The following is a 21,697-nucleotide window of genomic DNA, read 5'->3' as shown; positions in this document are numbered from 1 at the left end:
AGAATGAAAGACATTTTAGACATTTTTACAGCTTGTTTAGGAAAAAAAAAAAAGGTGTTCCGAATTTTAGCTGACTGCATTTCCAGTGAGTAATAACTTTTCCTTAAAAATCGTCTAAGTATGCTAAAATCCAAATGGATATCTAATTCATATTCAACTACCCATTGGTTTCTATGACAATGTAGGTCGGAAAATGATTATCAAGGAAAAGTTATTAAATGTATATATGTGCATTCTTGGTTTGCTATTATAATAGATATTTCTAATTCTTAATTCAATATTTTTTCCAATTCAACAATATTGCCTTTTTACCTCTCTTAATTCAAAATTATTTGGGGATATATAAAATTTTGTTCATCTGTGAACATTAGCTTGAGAAAATAGAGAAACTTAGAACAACAAATGGGCCACATGGACTGTCCCAGGGCAGGTCACGAAAATTATACCAATCACTAGACTGCTAGAATTTTTAAGGAGAGTGATTTAACACTCTGATTTGGTTGTATGTATCAGTGTGTAATTATCTTACAAAAAGAAAGTTCTTCTTTAGGTTCACACAAATGAATTTAAGCTCTCCACCCACCCTTATCTATCTACTGAAGAGGTGGAAAAAGAAGTACTGTTCCTTAATTAGCTATATACACTATCAAGGCAAGAAAAGATAACCACTTTTTCTAATCTTATCTAAGTAATATCATTCCCTTTTTTTTTAGACTCTAAAATGAAATTTAAATTATTTTATTTGTAATACAGACCTTCAGTCATTTTTCTGTTCCCCTTAATTATAAAGGTCAAAAAAAGGGCCAAACAAAATGGAGCAATACTAGCCATTTCTTGAAAAACTCAACTCCTTAAAGGTATACTATAACTCATTTGTATGATTAGCTGGTGTTTTTTTTAATTCCAGTAGAGTTAACATACAGTGTTATATTTGTTTCAGGTGTACAATATAGTGATTCAACACTTCTATACAATACTCAGTGCTCATGATGATAAGTGTACCCTTATTCCCCTTCACCTATTCCACCCATCCCCCTCTGGTAATCTATAGTTTGTGCTCTATAGTTAAGAGTCAGTTTTTTGGTTATTAGTCTTTTTTTTTACTTTGTTCATTTGTTTTTTTTCTTAAATTCCACATATAAGTAAAATCATATGGTATTTGTCTTTTTCTGGCTGACTTATCTCTCTTATCATTATATTATAATCTCTAGCTTCATCCATGGCAAGATTTCATTCTCTTTTAAAGACAAGTAATAAATATTCCATTGTATATATAAATGCACCAGTTTGTATTCCCACCAACACTACAAGTGTTCCTTTTTCTCCACATCCTCGCCAACACTTGCTGTTCCTTATGTGTTTGATTTTAGCCATGTTCACAGGTCTGAGGTGACATCTCACTGTGGTTTTGATTTGCATTTCTCCAATGATGAATGACGCTGCACATCTTTTCAGATGTCTGTTGGCCATCTGTATGTCTTCTTTGCAGAAATGTCTGTTCATGTCTTCTGCTCATTTTTTAATTGGATTGTTTTTTTTTTGGTGTTGAGTTGTATAAATTGTTTATATATCTTGGATACTAACCCTTTATTGAATATGTCATTTGCAAATATCTTATTCCATTAAGTAGTTTGTTTTTTGGTTTTCTTGACTGCTTCCTTTGCTTTGCAGAAGCTTTTTATTTTGATGCGGTCCCAATAGTTTATTTTTGCTTTTGTTTCCCTTGCCTCAGGAGACATATCTAGAAAAATGTTATGGCTGATGTCGGAGAAATTACTGCCTGTGATCTCTTCCAAGATTTTTATAGTTTCAGCTCTCACATTTAGGTCCTTAATCCATTTTTAGTTTATTTTTATATATGATGTAAGAAAGTGATCTGGTTTCATTCTTTTGCATGTAGCTGTCCAGTTTTCCTAACACCATTTGTTGAAGAGACTGTCTCTCCCATTGCCTATTGCCTCGTTTGTCGAAGATTAATTGACCATATAATTGTGGGTTTATTTCTGGGCTATTCTATTCTATTGATCTATGTGTCTACTTCTGTGCCAGTACCATACTGCTTTGATTACTATGGCTTTTTACTATATCTTGAAATCTGGGATTGTGATCCCAGTTTTGTTCTTCTTTTTCAAGATTGCTTTGGCTCTTTGGGGTCTTTTGTGATTCCATACAAACTTTAGGATTATTTGTTCTAAATTTGTGAAAAATACTGTTGGTATTTTGATAGGAATTGCATTAAATTTATAGATTACTTTGAGTAGTATGAACATTTTAACAATATTTGTTCTCCTAATCCATGAACATGGAATATGTTTTCCATTTGTTTGTGTTATCTTCAATTTCTTTCATTAATGTTTTATAGTTTTCAGAGTACAGGTTTTTTTTTGTCTCCTTGGTTAAGTTTATTCCTAGGTATTTTATGATTTTGGGTGCAATTGTGAATGGGAGTTTCTTAATTTCTATTTCTGCTTCTTTATTCTTAGTGTAAAGATATATAAGGATTTCTATATATTGATTTTGTATCCTGTGAGTTTACTGGATTCATTCATTAGTTCTAGTAGTTTTTTGGTGGAGTCTCTAGGGTTTTCTCTATATAATATCATGTCATCTGCAAATAGTGAAAGTTTTACTTCTTCCTGACCAATATGAATGCCTTTTACTTCTTTTTGTTGTCTGACTGCTGTAGTTAGGACTTCCAGTAGTATGTTGAATAAAAGTTGCAAGAGTGGACATCCTTGTCGTGTTCGTGATCTTACGGGAAAAGCTCTCCATTTTTCACCACTGAGTATGATGTTAGCTATGGGTTTTTCATATATGGCCTTTATTACATTCAGGTATGTTCCCTCTACACCTACTTTGTTAAGGGTTTTTATCATGAACAGATTTGTACTTTGTCAAATGCTTTTTCTGTATCTATTGAAATGATCATATATTTTTTATCCTTTCTCTTATTGATGTGATATATCATGCTGATTGATTTGTGAATATTGAATCACCCCTGCATCCCAGGAATAAATCCCATTTGATTGCAGTGAATGCTTTTTTTAAATATATTGTTGGGGGCTCTCTGTGCCTCCTGGATCTGGATTTGTTTTCTTCCCAGATTCAAGAAGTTTTTAGCTGTTATTTCTTCAAATAAATTTTTCGCCCCCTTTTCTCTCTCCTCTCTTTCTGGGATCCCAATGATGCAAATGTTATTATGCCTGACGGCATTAATGAGTTCTCTATTTTCATTTCCTATTATTTTTTTCTCTCTCCTGTTCAACTTGATTGCCTTCCAACACTCTGTCCTCCAGGCCGCTGATCCGTTCTTCTGCTTCCTCTAATATACTATTTATTCCACCTAATGTATTTTTAATTTCAGTTACTGAATTCTTCATCTCTGATTGATTCTTCTGTTTTCTATCTCCTTGTGAAAGGTCTCGCTGAATCCTCCACTCTTTTCTCAAGTCCAGTGAGTAGCTTTATGACTGTTAACTTCAAATTCTCTATCAAGCATATCACTTATTTTCATTTCATTTACCTCTTTTGCTGTGAATTTGTCCTGTTCTTTCATTTGGGAAATATTCCTCTGTCTCCTCACTTTGTCTAACTCTTTGTACCTGTTTCCACGTGTCAGGAAAGTCAGCTACATCTCCAGCTCTTAATAGTGGCCTTATGAAGAAGACATCCTGTAGTGCTATGCTGTGCAAAGTCCCCTGTTCACCAGAACCTGGCACTTCAGGGGTGTCTCCTACATGTGTTGTGCGCACCCTACTGTTATGGCTGAGCCACTTTTTCCTTCAATCCAGTCATCTGCAATGGCTCTCCTTCCCTATTGTGGGCAGGGTTTGATCCCTGTGTTGTTAGTGAACCAGTCTGGGGCCACCTTGGGCCAGTCCAGGACAAGAGTCACTTTGTTGTGGTGCTCACACCTGTTGGAGCTGTTTGCACACTGCCTGGCTTGTGGCACTACTTTGGGTGTGCTCTGGCCAAGATGTATTGGAGGGGGTGGAGTCCACAGAATGCAGGGTAGGGTGTACTGTTAGCAAGTTAGGGAGGGTATGTTGGTGCTCAAAGGTGTCCATGTATCTAGGCTGGGGGTGGGGGAAAGAAATGGTACCTACCAGCATTTTTGTTCTTGGAGAGGTCTCCCACGCATCCCTACTTCTCCAGCACATGCTCTGAAGTTAGTAAACAAATCTCCTTCTCATATACAGCAGTGTTTTTTAAACTGCTGTTTCTATGCTGTATCTCTGTGGGGCTATGTGGTATGCTGTCTCTTTAGGGGTGGGGACTCAGATTCCTATCACCCTCCCAGAGCTGAGCCCACAGATTTTCCAAGTTCCAGGCGTTAAGCCCTGCTAATTGTAAGAACTCACAAAATCAGCCCCTTTGATTTTCAAAGCCAAAATGTTATGGAGAATCGTCTTCCCTGTGCAGGTCTCCGGTGCCTGGGGTACTTGGTGTGAGGGCCTGTTCTCTTCCCCTCTCTGAGCCCAAGATGTCCCTCTCTGCCACAGACTGACCCCAGGTCCACTCAGCTGACCACATCTCCACCCTTCCTACTCACTTTAAGGTGGCCTCTTCTCCACATTGAGCTGTGGAGAGTGTGTTCTGCCAGGCTTCACGTTGTTTTCTGGGTTATTTACACTGATGTGGGTATTATCCAATTGCATCCATGAGACAAAGTAAACTTAGGATCTTCCTACTCCACCATCTTCACTGGAAGTCTAATCTGTATGACTTGTTTTGAAATTAGAGATCAGAAATACATCGAAGTGGCTTCTTTATAAAAATAAATACCTTTGTTCATAACTGACTCTTCTAGGCATTGAATATCTTCTCTTAGTTGTGTCACAAAAATGTTCACATTGTTTCATTTTATCAGACCTTCCCATGACATTTTCTTCATCCCTGACTATTTACCCTTGTTCTGCAGGAATTGGACACTGTGCTGATGGGCATCAAGGGAGCAAATCTGGAATCACAGCCTTTTTTCTTAAACACTAGGTGCTCTATATTTCAATAACCAATGCCAATTAAGTTCAGATGTTGATTTAATCAAAGATGAATTCTAGTTCTTTTTTTCAGTGCCGAGAATAAAACTTAAAGTGAACTAAATAGTTATACTTTCACCTTGCTTCTTTATGCTTTTCATTTAGATTCTGTCCCCAACTATACTTCTCAGCAGCTTCTATGAGGAAGAGCTTTTATTAGTTTTATTTTTTTATTACTATTATTATTATCATTAATGACACCACCAGTCAATGAAAATAATGTTTCTTTGGCTAGCTGATAATGAGGAGAAAAACCTGCTGAAGTACCTAGAACCTACTTCTGAGTTCTCACTGTTACTACCTACATAGAGAATACTTCTTTCTGTACTCCCTTTGTAGACTTTGAGATAGGGGAGAAACAAATACCACTCCATTTGCCTAAGGTGGTAAAATCCTGGCCTCCAGGAAATGAAGGGCCTATACATATAGAAATAACTTAGTGTTCACATTCTACCTACTCCTTAGAAATCTGCTCCTTAAGCCAAATTGAAAAGGAAAAATAAAAACTGTCTTTCATAAAAAGGAATTAATTTGGGTAAGTCAATAAATCTCTGCCAAGAGTCAACATGCTGAAATATATAGTTATAAGATATCATATATATATATATATATTTTAAAGATTTTATTTATTTATTTGACAAAGAGAGACAGCCAGAGAGAGAGGGAACACAAGCACGGGGAGTGGGAGAGGAAGAAGAAGGTTCCCAGCAGAGGAGCCTGATGTGGGGCTCGATCCCAGAATGCTGGGATCACGCCCTGAGCCAAAGGCAGATGCTTAACGACTGAGCCACCCAGGCGCCCCTAAGATACCATATATTTTGACTGGCCCTTTAGAAAACACTACTGTTAAACTATATAATGAGGAAATTAGGCCATGCATACTTTGAAAGAAAATCAGGCCCCATATATTATGAACCACTTAAGATAAAAATAAGAACTTCATTAGTTTAAATGACAGGTCTATAGCAATTTCCATAGTTTTATATAAAGTGCTTACTTTTCAAGTTAGTAATTTAAGTTATAGGCAGATAAATTTTACCTTAGTGCTATATTAGTTATATTTGTTTTTAATTTTTTTATCTTGAAACACGTTATAGTGTATAGTCGCTTTTTAAAATGTTTTATCTTGAAATAATTTCAAACCTACAGGAAAGTTGCAGGACTCAGTTGTACGAAGAGCTTCTATTTTGCCTTCACTCAGATTTCTCAATGATTACCATTGTAGCACATTTATCACCTCACCCCTACCCCCGGCAGCAACCCCATACCAGACCATTATCATTGGTCTTTTAGTGAACCACTGAAGAGCCAGCTGCAGATATGATGCCTCATCATCCCTAAACATTCTAGTTCATATTTCCTAAAACAAGAACTCTGGCCAATGTAATCACCACATAAGCTTCCAAATCAGGAAATCATTTTAATAGAACACTGCTATCTAATCCTCAGACCATGTTCAAGTTTAGCTAACTGTGTAAACAATGTCACTTTTTCCTATCTGGTCCAGGATCCAACATAGGAGCACCTGTTGCATTTAGCTATCATATCTCTATAGTCCCTTTCAATCTGAAGTAGTTCTCAGGTTTTTCTCTTTTATGGACTGGACAATTCTAGAGAATACAGGCCTTTCATTATGTAAGATGGCCCTCAACCTAGGTCTATACCATACTTTCTCATGGCCAAACTCACACCACAAATCCTTATCCAGAATATCCCTGAAATAAGGCTGAGCTCTTCTCAGCTCAACACTCAGGAGGGACACAATGTCGATCTGTCCTACCTGGTCAAGTTGGCATTTACCATAAAAGTATCATTTTCTTGTTTTGTAGTCAACTGAGTATTTTGGTAAGAGATATTCTTAGAGTACATAAATATCCTGTACTTTTTTTTTTGAAGATTTTATTTATGTATTTATTTGAAGAGAGAGAGAGTACATGCACGTGTGCACATGGTGAGCAGGGAGAGAATCTCAAGCAGACTCCTGCTGAGTGTGGAGCCCAACGTGAGGCTCAATCTCATGACCCTGAGATCATGACCTGAGCCAAAATCAAGAGCTGGATGTTTAACTGACTAAGCCACCCAGGCACCAGAATATCCTATTCTTCATAGAACCTCCACCCACTAGCTTTAAAACCTTTCAAGACTCCTGCCTAAATCAACTGCCACACTGATGGTGGCCAAATGGTGATTTTTCTGTTTATGTAATTCCTTCTGCATTTAGTCAAGGGATTTTTCTTCTCCCCCTTGTATTTATTTATTCATTTATATCAATATGAACTTAGGGATTCCTATTTTGTTCAATGGTTTATAATCAATTGTTATCATTGTTTATTTTGATGCTAAAACTGTCCCACATTTTAGCCAATGGGAGCCACTTCAGGCTGGCTCCTCTGTCACTTTGGCACGTCAACATCATTTGTTAGACATTTTCTTACTTTCTGGCACAATAGGATGATCCCAGTTCATTTCATCATGTACTTACCCTGTGCTGATCCTCAAACCAGCCCCACTTCCTAGGAGTCCTGATTCCTTTCAGGAAGTGTAGTATTTAGAAACCAATGTCTCGGCACTTGGCATAATCATTGCCACTGGAGTATCAATTTTTAGGCCTTCATAGAGGACAGAGCTAGAAAATATGTGTTTGCATTCACATATACACACACAATCTGTATCTATTACTCTGTTTATTGAAAAAAAACATGAGTTCGTTCTGATTCCTCCAATTCCAATCTAACACCTTGGGAGTCTTTCTTTCCTTCTCCCTTTCTATGTTTATAAATTCTTTTTCCAACAGTAAGTAACACAGCTCTCATAATCCTCAATATATTCATTCATTTGCTCAACTGATTTACTTAATTTGTTTGATGTAGTCAATGTCCCAACCACACCAGCCACCTACGTACTTGCTTCCCTATCACTGGTATGCCAGTGCCTCCATGTCTGGAAAAAAAGAGAGGGAAAAGCAAGGGAAGTCAAGGGAAAGGAAGAAAGATGGAAAGAGAAAAGTAGGAAAGACGGGGAAAGGGAGAAATGGGAAGAAGGGAAGAGAAAGGACAAGAAGAGACAACTGAAAAGAAAAAGGAAAGTGAAGCAGATACTTACTTTTTTTTTAATTTAAATTCAAATTAGTTAACATATAAAATGCTTACTTTTTAATTTTTATTTTATTTGTTTATTTGTCAGAGAGAGAGCACAAGCAGGAGGAGCTGCAGGCAGAGGGCGAAGCAGGCTCTCTGCTGAGCAAGGAGCCTGATACGGAATTCGATCCCAGGACGCTGGGATCATGACCTGAGCCAAAGGCAGACGTTTAACTGACTGAGCCACCCAGGTATCCCAAGATACTTACTTTTAAAACACCTTCCACAGCCATCTTCCCTTCGTGTCCTAGTAAAATAGTGTATGGGTAAAGCCACTGGATTGCATGTTTGATTGACATCATAGGAAAGGAATCCTATTTAGGAGGAAAAATAGGTAGGAATGAGGAACATCTAAAATAATCACAGAAAATTTATCTGAAATGCATATGAAATTGAAATTGCCTTATAAACAATAACCTATAGGTTTCTCATATTTTCCAGAAGTCTACAAAAGTAACTATTCATTACTTCCTCTTCTCTTCCTGTTCCACACCCTTTCCCTGGGTAAGCTCACCCTCTCCCATCTTGCAGTTGCTATCTATCTGTTATGGCTCCCATGTCTCCGTCTCTGATCCTGACCTCTTTCCTGAGCTCTAGACTTGAATTCCCAATTGCCCAGATGTGACTCTAGATATCCCGTTGAGCCCCATTCAGCATGTCTGAAACCAGACGTCTGAACACATTTCCGTACTCTATTCATCCCAAAGTACCTTCCCCTTCACTTTTATTCCTTAATCTGAGTTACTCTCATACACACATGTATTTAGCTTCACAATTATAGACTACAAGTTAGAAAGTATTTATTATTCTCAAAACTTTCTCCCAAATCAAACTGCTTTCCCAATTCTGTTCACTCTACTTTCAGAAGTTTGGGACTTGTGAAGACAAGGACAATTAGAGAAATTTCAGTATAGGCCGTCTATCAGAATTCTGTTCTAGAATTACTGTTAACATGCTGAGGGGTATGATTAACAGTTCTGCTTATGCAGACATCCTACTTCTTACAAGTTGCACACTGAAGTACATAAGAATACTGAGCACGGTCTGCTTTCAAATGGTTCAGAATAAGAGAGAGAGAGTTATCAAATGTGGCAATATGCTAAAAACTAGTGATTCTAGTTGAAGGGGTTGTGGATGTTCATTTTACTATTTGTGAACTTTTTTTAAGATTTGAGAATTGTCAAAGTAAAAAGTTCCCAGCAAAAACAAAAAGAACAAAAAGTAGGAGACATGATAAATAGGAGGAGAAAAGCCGTTCTAAATATATAGAACAGTGTAAACAATACCTGTGAAACCTAACTCAGTCTCAGGAGACATAAACAAATCGCAACGATAGTTTAAAAAATAAATCTCTTGTCTAGGCAGGATCCCTACTACCTGAGATTATGCTCTCCTTAGCAGAATCTCTCACTGATGGCTACAACTATTTCCTATTTGCTCCTTATGCCACCATACTCTCCCCATCCCTCCTTCCTGCCAGCAGAGACACTACCTCCAACATTAACTGATTACTCGACAGCTCACCTACTTCATAACATCTAACGGGCCACTTCTTCCACACCATAAAATCCAGACAACTTCACTCACCATGCAAAGCACTTCACAGGAAAGTTCTAACCTCTCTTCACCATACATGCTTGTTCTAGCAATACAACTCAGCATTCTTCAAACCTACCAAGCCCCTTTGTGATTCAACACCTTTGTGCTAGCTGTTCCCCCTGCCTGGAGGGCATTTCCACCATTCCTACCACTACCCTCATGACCTCTTCGAGACTGTGGTAGACAATGTCTATGCTCCACCAAACCCCTCAGATCTGTCTTTATCCTTTCTGAGCCTCTCACCTTTCCCTTTCAACAGCCAGCAGGCAGGGCTTTTAAAAAAGACTACTCTGGAACCCCTGAAGCCAGCTTTGCTACAGGCCAAGAAAGCGGCTAGCGACTGGGAATCAGTGTCCCTTGCAATGAGTAAGGACTGCTGGTGCACGAGTGTGAAAGCCCCAGCTCCCTGCCTCAGGCTGCGGCAAGCCGGAGGCACAGCTTACCTGCAGGACGCCTCTCCCAGCTCTCATGCCTCTTCAGGCTGAGTCCTCCCTCCCTCTGTGGGACTGTTACCTGAGTTGCATGTCTACCTTCCTCCCACACAAGGCTGGAAGCTCTTTTTAAGAGCTCAGAACACGTTGCTGGTCTCTGTACAGTTTACTGCGCTGCCACCAATTAATCTCAGGTCTTGTAATATTTATAGAAGAATATGACAAGGCGAACTGAAGTGATTAATCCCCAAGGATTAACTTTAAAAATTTTTCTTTGCTATGTTTGGGTATAAAAATCATTATTTTATACATACCAGGATTTGAACTGCAGCTGGTAAACTATCTAAAGGAAAATCTGGAAGTCCAAGAGTAGAGGATTCTTGGGAACAGAGAGTGGTGGCAAAGGATAGGAGCTGAGAAATTCTAGGGGTAAAAAATTAAGTGATATTAAATGTTATTCCAACAGTTTTAATATATAAAATGAATTCATTTTTTAAATATAAAACAGCTGAGCCAATTTAATTAATCTAACAGATGACATTTACTATTAAATTCTCAAGAAACAACAGCTTCATATTATAATATTCCATTCAAAACTCAGAAGCTGGGGCACCTGGGTGGCTCAGCCGGCTGAGTGTCTGCCTTCAGCTTGGGTCATGGTCCAAGGGTCCTGGGATCAAGCCCTGTGTTTGATTCCCTGCTCAGTAGGGAGTCTGCTTCTCCCTATTCCTCTGCAGCTTTCTTGCTCGCTCTCTCTCAAATAAATAAATAAATAAAATCTTTTAAAATAAATAAATAAAACTCAGAAGCTGATTAAATACACAGATATATTTTTTTGTTTTTAAGATTTTTAAAAAATTTGTTTATTTGATAGAGAGAGCGAGCATGAGTTGGGGTGGCAGAGGCAGAGGGTGAAGCAGACTCCTGCTTCATGGGCCTTGATCCCAGGACCCTAAGATCATGACCCAAGCCAAAGGCAGATGCTTACTGGCTGAGCCTCCCAGGAGCCCCCAGATACATCTCTAAAATATGACAATACGTGAGGTTTTTCACAACCTGGCCCACATTTATCCTGCCAGCCTCCCCTCCCACCCTTTTCAATCCAAACCTGAATTCCAGCCACCAGAAGCTTTTTATAGCCTCAAGAACAAGGCATAGACTCTCATATCCCATGCTTTAAAAATAACTTCTTAGAATTCCTTAATTCCGATCTTTATCTGGCAAAAGTGTACTCATTCTTTAGGACCCATCTCAAATGCTAACCCTTTTTGAAATTATGACCCCTAATATACAATATTAAACTAGTGTATTCCCATATCTTTAAACCCTACCAGATCCTGAGTTTCTTGCCTTCAAGGATCATGTCTTATTAACTTTATCATCAGCATTTGCCACAGCTACTAAAAAATTCTTCAAAGAACAGTTGTTGAATGGATGAATTAAAAAACCAATGGGCCAAACAAACAAATTCAATGTTAAGTGTCCAGGTATTTATATAAATGTCTGTGTGTGCTCGTGTGTATGTCTGTGTATGTGTGTATGTGTAGCTGAAATACTTACTTCTCAGCAGAAACGTTGGCTCCAACTGAATATAACAGCTTAAGTTGGTCCTAAAATAACACAGAAACATATCAAATCAATAAGGAATGTAACATACTCAACACAAATTTTTACAGGCACACTTCAAACTTTAAGTTGACACTACCTAAGTAATAGCAAAAAAAATCATTAACTGACATATGTCATTTTCTAAAACTTAGCCTTGTTTAATCCATCAGATAAATAATGCCACAATAATTTTTCTTCCTAGTGTCCAGAGATTTTCTTTACCCTCTTTTTCTCTCCATTAACTAAATATAAATAGAAAAACCTGTTTAAAAAATAAATTATCCTTGTTCATACTTACCTTGAAGGGTAGATAATAAATATCTCTGGCCTGAAACCGAGAACGGAGAGGGGGGTCTAATGGATTCCCAGAGTACTTAGGCACTGGCAAGCCCAAGGCAATGACTCGGAAGTTTTCACTAACCCGAACAATCTTCCAAGCATCCAACTCTGTTTTGGTATGATCCTGAAAGAAAGAGATCAAAACTTACAGCATAAATGATGCAGACTGCAACTGCAAGAGCTGCCAGGCTAAGGAATTCAGGCCCTGCTTGCTGAGTAAATTGTATTTGAGAACCACCTCAAAACCAAACCGTCAAGGAAGGAAGCAAAGTGAAATCAGGATCAGGGTGCCAGGGAAGGCTCACAACGTGAAGACTGGTATTGAACGGAGAAGCAGCTAACACACCAAGGAACAAAGGCAATGTGGGTCAGATCTCTAAGCTGTACTCATTAACTCAGAGAAACTGAGTGAGGAAGCTAAGCAAAATATATTGATTCAGACCAGAGAATGTAAAAAGGTAGTCCTAGAGGGACTGACCACTCACTGGTTGAGCAGAGACTTCCATGGACCTCAAATAGACAGCTATGTTTATGGGTCTATTTCTGTCAAGGCGTATTAACAGTAACAGCTAACATGTATTGAAAACTCACTACATGGTAAGTACTTTTGATGAATTTTGCTCATTTAACTTTTACCAGAATGCAAATAAACATTTAATTCCTTTTTAAGGATGAACAAACCGATGTTCAAAGGAATTACATCATTTGCCCATGGTCCTGCAACTAGCATCTGGTGGAGCTGAGACGGGAAACAGTATGGGGTTTGGGGTTATAAACCCTGGCTCTAGCAAATGGCATAAACTCTAATGAAGTGGCCAAGAGCACATTATTATGTCCTCTGACCCTTAAGATGTCATTGATAAAGTGGGAATAGTATCACCAACACTACTGTGCCTATTAGGAAAATTAAACACAACAGTGTATGTGGAAGCAACTGGTCCACAGTAGGCACCTGTTGGCTCTCATTCCTTCTCTCCCTGCCTGACCCTGTCAATGGCTCTTTACTGTCCTCAGCTGTAGAGCTTACAAAGCTTAGATGAACTGCATGTCCTCGGCTTTCAGCATTTCTTCAGGGGATGTGAACCATATAACAGTGTAGAAGCTCTTCACATGACACTCAAGGACTTCCCTGGCTCGACTCATGTCCGATTCTCCCAGTCTCAGCAAGCACTGCACACCCACCCCTCAGCTCGCCTTCCCTGACCCGGTGTTCCAGCCCCATCACACAATGGTGGCTCTCTAGACACATCATGCTGCTTCACCAACGTTGCTCCTCTTGCTTGAAATACCCTTCCCACTTTGCACAGTATAAACACAGGCATCAAAGCTTAGCACAAACAACATCATCACTTTCTAATCCCTCCCTCCATCAGAATCAGTTTTGTACCTTCCCACTGTATCCTATGCAAGCTGTTATCATTAAACGTGTACACTGACTTCTGTTCATTACCACTTCATGCTGGACTCAAGGGCTCGAGTGGACTTATTATCTCTTAAACATAATAGAACAAATGTCTGTTGATTACGTGAAATCATTTAAAAACATAAGGAACAATTTTTTCAAGCAAAACCAAAATTACGACTCCACTTTCATTAACAGGACTAACAGTGATGCTATGTCACCATGCACTGAAAAACGAGAGGCAGAATCTAGCCCTGCCTGAGAAACCAAGAGCATAATCTTCAGAGAGCTGAATATTTTTCTTTTCCACTTACCCAGAAGTGAACATCAGGATATAAATAAAATTTATACAAACTGATTGTATTTGTTTCCATAGTAACAAAATTCTACTACGATCACCTCCATTAAAATTTTGAGATATTCAAATTTACTATATTGAATCTAGCTAGAAATAAGTAGGACTTAAATTACGGTGTTGAAATCCTTTTATCATAGAAATTATCTTAATGTGGTGGAGTTTTGTGAAGGGATCTTGCCTATATTCTCTGAGGTTCTTATGAGACAGGTTCTATGACTATAGAAATGACATTTATCAATGAAAATTAAGCATGTATACTGATACTTACATTGGGAAAAAACAATGTAGTACATCCTTCTCATTAACAAACACTCCTTGTATACTAAAACTCTCTTGACCCCATATCTCAAATTCTTATCCAAAGTAATACATTCAATAACTTTGCATAAAATTCTAACACAAATAAAGAATATATCAAAATTCTTGTTATGAAGTAACCCCTATACTTAAAAAAAAAAAGATCCTGAATCTGAGTATTCTTTTCCAAATCATTTATTAAAAATGGCAAATAACTATACAGGGGCCAATAATAGTTCTTTTGTAATTAGAAAGTATCTAAAGAGAAAATGCTCTGCATAACACCGACCTACATTAAAAAAAATACAAATTACTATAAGAATAGTAATATTTAAGTTCATATTATTTATAAAATACTAATTAAATTTAAAATAAATTTAAATACATGAATAATAAACATGTCTTTCATTTCAGTAAATTAACTCTAATAATACAAATGAATGAATTTAACTTTTCTTACTGATTAAATCCTCATTTATCCTCTTCTAATTATATTAGTATGATGTCATCTTCAGATAGATCCAAAACAAGACGACTACACCTCACAATGAAAACACCATCTAAAGACTCGTATAAACAGTAAAGAAACAGACTGCTAAAAGGGTAGCAAGGCAGGTCTCTGAGAAAACAGACTCCCACAGCAGGAATCAGAAAGCGCTATTTCTGGTCCTGCTGGCCACAGAGCATCAGTTCACTCAGACACTCTGGTGTCAACATCTGTTACTTAGTGCCTAGTGGGTTCTGGGCCTTTATCAGCTGTATCAAGAAGAAACATAAGACACAGACTGTGCTCTTGAGCAATCTGTAACCAACTTGGGGCAGTGAAATTAGCATACATGTATCTCTACAGCACAAGCGTCAGAGAAACTCTAAATCCTAGAATGCAGAGGCGGAGCCATCAATCCCTGGAACTCTGGGTTAGCCAGAGAACTCCGAGAGAGCACAGATGGTGCTGAATGAGCAAGGGTTGTCTTCCCATCCTTTTGTGACATTACATGAATCCCTTCCCTAAAGCCTCTGAGGCCCCCACACTCTCTTATTGTGGTCCTCCTTCTATCAACTTACATCACAGCATTTAAAGATTTTATTGCACTGATTAATTCACTCAACAAACAGTTATCAAGCAGCCACCAAGTGCCAGACATGGCTCTAAGAGCTTGAGATAACATTGGCAACAAAAAAAATCCCTGGTAGTGGAAGCTGTAATCTAGTAGAGGGAGAGAGTGAATAAACTAAAAAAATACCAAGGAAATAATTCCTGTAGGATGTTAGGAGACTAAGGAAAAAAACAGAGCAGAGTCAGGGAGCATAAGGGCAGAAGGGACACTGCAATGTCAAATAGGAGGGTGAGAGCAGGCTTCACTGAGAACATTGGAGCAAAGACTTAAAGGAGTATAGAAGTAAGCCAGGCAGGTTATCTGGGAGAAAACCATTCTGGAAGAGCAAAGTGACTTGCAAAGCACTCAGAGAATGCCTACCCAGTGGGGTTAAGGTATAGAAAAGAGAATCCTATCAGCTGCAGTGGAATAAAAAAGGACAGCAGGAGATAAGGCCTAAGGGCCAGGTTCAGACAAGACCTATTTTCCATTGGAAGGCCTCTGGGTTTTATACTGAGAAGAGCGTTTAGAACAGAGGTCTGATCTAATCCGCCCCATATTTTAAAGTGATCACGGACTGCTGCAGGGCAGCCAGGAGGCGCTTACAACAACTCAGGCATCAGACACAGGCAGCTTGGACCATCAGGGTATCTTTTAAATTCGTATTCATTTCTGTCAGTATCTGGATTTTGAGCTTCTGTACACTCTGTTAAGCTTTGTCTTCCCTGAACCATCTAGAAGCCATTAGACTTTCAGTACATAGTTGTTGGGAGACAGAGAAGGAAGATAGGAAAAGAGGGAGAAAGAGAAGAGAGAATTAAAAAGAGAAAAATAAGAGAGAAATAAATAGTTATTACACGGGCCAAAAAAAAAAAAAAAGTAAAAATCTGAGAGGTCTTCTAATAGGATCTACAAACTGAAGAACTTAGAAAACTGCAAACTCTGGACCTAAGTGTAGCAATCTGCCACAGATACAAGCCACCTGAATGCTGTCGTCGTTCCCATACAATCATGTCACAAACAGCATCACCCACAGCTCAGTGGCCAAGACAAAGCAGCTGGGTTTTTCTTTTCTTACTTGGAGAAGTTTGTCATAACGCTCTGAAGACATTAGGAAGCGTCCATCCTCGAGCTGCATCTCCCTATTTTCCAGCAAGTTATTCAAAACGGGCAGAACATTCCTCTCCGCCTTTTCCAAGCCTTCCAAAACGAGGGTTCTGCCTTCTGTGGCTGCACGGACCGCACACTATTTCCAAGAGACAGAAGCAATATGAGAATATGGAAGATGCCAGAGCATGGCCTAATTTTACTTGTAATGCAAGTAGATGAAGAAGAGGTCAATGAATAATGGAACCACAGATGATTAGTAATTACACAGTCTAGTTTAACTAGGCATTAGAATTTGTTGTGTGCCTATTTAGAAAAAGAATGTTTGTAGCATATAGAACAAAGACCAAATAAATATGCTTAATATAAAAAGAATTCTTCAGATTAAGAAAATAAATAATATCGTTATGAAATGCAAATGAGTAGAAAAAATATTTTCCATTTCACTGGTTAACAAAGAGCTACAGGGTAAAACAAGATATTTTTAGAACTTCAAATTGGCAAAGATTAAAAAAGAATGATAATACCCAGTCTTGGTAAGGTTAAGAGGAAGCTCATTTTCATTCATGGTTGGTCTATGTGCAAAATGACAACCTTATGGAGAATAATTTGGCAAGACATTTTTAAAAATTTAAATGGCTATGTTCATTAATCCAGCAATTCTATTTCAAGGAATTTATCTTAAGGGAATAGTCAGGAAAATGTACAGTGATACACGAAAAGATTTATAATTACCAAAAAAACCCTGCAAAACTCCCAAATGCCAATCTAGAAGATTGGCAAAATACACCATAATAAATCAATAGGATGGACTACTACGCTATCAAAAATAATGATATAGTTCTATCTTTACTAGGACTATGCCATTTCTTACCTGATTGCTAAATCCCAAGCGAATATGCTGCTTCTTTTAAGAACCTTGTTATAAAAAGTACTTAATTTGTGAGTCCATGGGATGGGTTGGGGAAGATAATGACAATGCTCTCAAGATGGGACATGTGCTCTTCCCATTAGCTCTATTACAAACCTGTGATAAAACGTGAGGAAAAGCCACTACAAATTCACACTGGTCAACCTCAGCTGAATCGTCACTACTACTTAGAAAATATTTTCTTCATTTCTTATAAAAGTTATTGCCAAGCCAAGCTTCCAGTCTTTTTCATCTCTTTCTATGACCTTGTCCAGTACTTTACCTGATGATTAAAGTCATCGGAATTGCGATGCTATGACTTTTCTTCACTCCATCACACAACCCCTCTGTGTGTTCTTTGCTCTGATGTCTGTCTTTGACTATCAGTCCTCCTGTCCCTCCAAGGCCAGCCCTTTCTGCCTTGAGCTTCGTGGTACCCCCCCCCACCTCCTCCAAAATCTTCCATCAACTATACCACCTCTTAATTGCATTTTCAACTTCTGTCTCTTCTACAAACATGTCTGTACTTTAGGAAAACCTACAGTCTCTTGATACCTTTTAACATCTCTCTTTATCTTCAAGCCCCTTGAGAAATAGTCCCACACACACTGTCTCTAATAAGCCTCCATCACCCTTATTTTACTGAAACTGCTCACTTGCAAGCACCAAAAATCAAAGAGCCAAACATCAGGTATTTCCTTGGTCTTCATGTTCTCCTTTCCTCCCACCCTCTTCCCTTGATCTTCTCTTGTGCTTCATCTTCTATCTTAGACATTTGCCAAGTAGGTTTTCCCTCTGGCTTTCCCCAGCCCTTCCTCTAACTCCTGTCCTCTTGGGGGGAAAAAAAAAAAAGCAAGAGCAAGAGCAAGCATTTCCTAATGTTCAACCCTTAACCTTTCCCCTCCTCTTCTCTCACTTGTTATTTCATTGGCGAAGCTCTAACCTACTGTCACAAATCCTCACTTGTTCACTGAGTAGCCACTATCTGGCACGTGTTACGTTATGTGCCACATTAAGTAAACAGCAACGATAACAACAGATCACGTTTTTTTCACTCTTTATCTCATCTTTCTTGAGAAACATACTATGTGACCCTGACCCTCCTCTTGATCTCCACACTTCCATTTCCAAACACCTTTTTAACACCTCCATAGAGGTGTTTAAATTCAACATGCTGGACCAAATATGACTTCTTTCCAAACCAGGCCCTCTTCCTGATGGCGATTTCAATTAAAGTCTCATTGATTCTCCTGCCACCCAGAATCCAGTCTTTCTAATTCCTCAACAACGCAAGTGTAACCCCTAAGTAGTTCATGCATCTATCACCCCTTCCATCCTCACTGCCACCATCTCAATGGGAGCCTTCCTTCATTTCCTGTTTATTTTACTGAAACAGTCAAATGTAGCAGGCACCATATCTCCATATCTCTCATTCTCAGTTGTGCTCGAGATGATCATATTTTACCTGCTAGAAGTTAGAGACTGAATCATGCCATCTGAAAAGTCTGTTTCAACAACGAGATCTATGATTATGCAATTTACCTCATTTTTTTAAAAAGATTTTATTTATTTATTTGACAGAGAGAGAGACAGGCAGCGAGAGTGGGAACACAAGCAGGGGGAGTGGGAGAGGAAGAAGCAGACTCCCAGCGGAGGAGCCTGATGTGGGGCTTGATCCCAGAATGCTGGGATCACGCCCTGAGCCGAACGAAGGCAAACGCTTAATGACTGTGCCTCCCAGGCACCCCATTACCTCAACTTTATTAAGAATATTATTTTTTTAAATCCCCCTAAGCTTTTTTCTTATTATTTATTTACACACCAGTTGGATGGCAATGAGAGTAGATGCTTCACAGTGCAAATGGATCCAAAGATAAGAATATAATAAGAGGAATACAAATTTATAAGAGTTGTATATTTTTTTAGAAAAAAACAATGAGGGGCGCCTGGGTGGCGCAGTTGTTAAGCATCTGCCTTCGGCTCAGGGCGTGATCCCGGCCGTTAGGGGATTGAGCCCCACATCAGGCTCCTCCACTAGGAGCCTGCTTCTTCCTCTCCCACTCCCCCTGCTTGTGTTCCCTCTCTGGCTAGCTGTCTCTCTCAAATAAATAAATAAATAAATAAATAAATAAATAAATAAATCTTTAAAAAAAAAAAAGAATGAAAAAAAAATCAACATGCAAAGGATCATCCAAGATTTTTAGCTTTCTTTCCAACTTGCCCTTTGGATACATGGTTATAGACCCAGTACATACATGTAAATGAAAAGTTTTAAATGCAGGCAAGAATACTGACTAAAAGGAGAAAACCTTAAGAAGATACTTTTTAGTAACAAAATCTGAATCACTGAATTTACAGAAATAATACTAGTCACTAATTCAGCATCATCTTGCTTTCTGATTGTTTCTAAAAGTCTATAAAAGTATGAAAGTATGAAGTATGAAAATACTTTAATCAGTACTCTCAAACTTTATTAATACAATCTTGTCACCTTTATAAAGAAGAATGTTAAGCAAATCCATTAACTACTTGAATATATCGACAACATATTGTACCATGTGATAAGTCTCAGACTTAATTGGAGATGCTGGAGAGAGGAAACCCGTTACCGGTTTTGTGCCCAACAGAGGCCCAAACATCTTATCCCGCCTGTATCGATGCCCCCTTTGCCCTCTGTTTGCTCAGCTCCTAAGTGTGGAGCCTCAATGCTCAAGTTCTCCTAGCTCTCCCATATGCCTGTTTCATCTCCCCAGCAACATTCTCAGGTCCTCAAGGGGTGAGAACCCTGCCTTTTATGTCATCCTGGTGCAAAACTGGCTCACAGAAGGCTTTTAGTGTTTATGGAATAAAAATGTAACAGCTCAGTTAAAAGATGCTGTTATGTAAGTTTAGGAAGAATTTTTATATGAAGGATAATAGTTATCTATGCCCACACTTGTTAGAAGAGAAGAGAAGAGAAGAGAAGAGAAGAGAAGAGAAGAGAAGAGAAGAGAAGAGAAGAGAACAAGTTTAACTGTCAGCATGAATGATTTAGGCTACCTATTTCACAAATTTTCTATACAGATTTTTAAATAAAGTAATGGTGGCATACTTTTTCTCTTGAAATCTTAAAAAAAGAAGGGAGCAATACATATATATTTTAAGTGGAATGAATACTTGTGATCGTTATTCAAAGTAGAAATTACATCAACCATAGGATCCTTTCCTGCCCTTCAAGCTATAGAACTTCCAGAGACCTAATTTTCTCAAATAAAAATCAGAAAAAATGAAGCAAGATCCTTCTGGACAAACCATACCACAGCTTTAACAACCCAACACGTAGGCATGAAGGGTTTCAAGATAAAAGATGCTGCATGACCTAAAAATCAAAAACTGTCTAAGCCCCTGTTCTAGATTTGCTTCTGATTTGATAAAAGACCTTAGGCAAACAATTAATCTGGAGGTCTGTGCCCTCATTTACTAAATGAGAATATCCTCAAGGGGTATTGTACAATGTCACTATTTATGAAAGAAAGCAGTACTGGAAAGGAAATTTAAAGCTATTGTACCCATAAAAATAGAAATTACTATTGATATAACCACAATTTAATGAAAATAAATTCCAAAGAGCTTCAAATGATTCAGAATGGCTATAGTATAACAGCACTGAGGAAGCTGAAGAAAAACAAAAATAATTAAATTTTAAGTTCTTTATTTTAAAATATCAGGCTAGGATCAGACTTATCTTTCAGTGCTCTACCACTTAAATGCTATGGGTAATTTAGGCTACTCTACTCTCTGAGCTTCCATTTCTTTCTAAAACCAGGCTACTTAGGGTGCTTATCTCACAGATTATGGTGAAGATTAACCAAGATAGCCTCTGGCTCACAGTAAACCTTTACAAAATGATTAGCTGTCATTATTATCGATACTATCATCCTTGTAGTCATGGTGGCCATCATCATCATCATCATCATCATCATCATTGCTCTTTCAGAGAAACAGCATTATGACACAAAGAACCTAAACTTTGGAACTGGACAGATCCTGGTTCAAATTCCACCTCTACTGTTTATCAGTTGTATGACCATGGCCCTCTAAGACTCAGTTACTTTACCTATAAGATGGGGAAGTCATCTCCCTCCTAAGGATGTTTTGAGGATTAGCTGCAATCACATAAAGCACCTAGCACAACAGACGTCTCAATAAAAGTTGTTCTTATGCCTTGATTTTTAAATCTATTTCAAATTCCAGTATAGTTAACCTACAGTATTATATTACGTGCCCTGATTTTTCAAATGAATTATATAAATCTGTCAAACAGTTAACATTAAATGAGTACACTAGAGTTGGCCTGAGCAAGATGGCAACATGGTAAAGAGCCAAGGCCTGAG

The 21,697-nt window shown here is 38.3% G+C and overlaps 1 protein-coding gene across 5 annotated transcripts in view; it reads right to left on the bottom strand.

The window, feature by feature from the left end:
• VWA8 (von Willebrand factor A domain containing 8) overlaps positions 1 to 21,697 on the bottom strand; it is a 344,886-nt gene that overhangs the window by 273,209 nt on the left and 49,980 nt on the right. For 4 of the 5 annotated variants that reach the window (XM_034665237.1, XM_034665238.1, XM_034665240.1 and 1 more), the window contains exons 5-9: positions 16,386 to 16,553; positions 12,113 to 12,277; positions 11,767 to 11,816; positions 10,521 to 10,629; positions 8,386 to 8,490 (exon numbers count right to left, since the gene is read on the bottom strand). In XM_034665237.1, coding sequence (XP_034521128.1) covers positions 8,386 to 8,490; positions 10,521 to 10,629; positions 11,767 to 11,816; positions 12,113 to 12,277; positions 16,386 to 16,553 — 597 coding nt within the window. The remainder of the gene's footprint in view (positions 1 to 8,385; positions 8,491 to 10,520; positions 10,630 to 11,766; positions 11,817 to 12,112; positions 12,278 to 16,385; positions 16,554 to 21,697) is intronic. The other variant, XM_034665239.1, reaches the window with a different exon arrangement.

The sequence above is a fragment of the Ailuropoda melanoleuca genome, chromosome 7, assembly GCF_002007445.2.
Source record: "Ailuropoda melanoleuca isolate Jingjing chromosome 7, ASM200744v2, whole genome shotgun sequence".
In the NCBI taxonomy this organism is placed as follows: Eukaryota; Metazoa; Chordata; class Mammalia; order Carnivora; family Ursidae; genus Ailuropoda; species Ailuropoda melanoleuca.
Note: the sequence above shows the minus strand (reverse complement) of the source record. Positions and strands in the feature narration are given on the sequence as shown.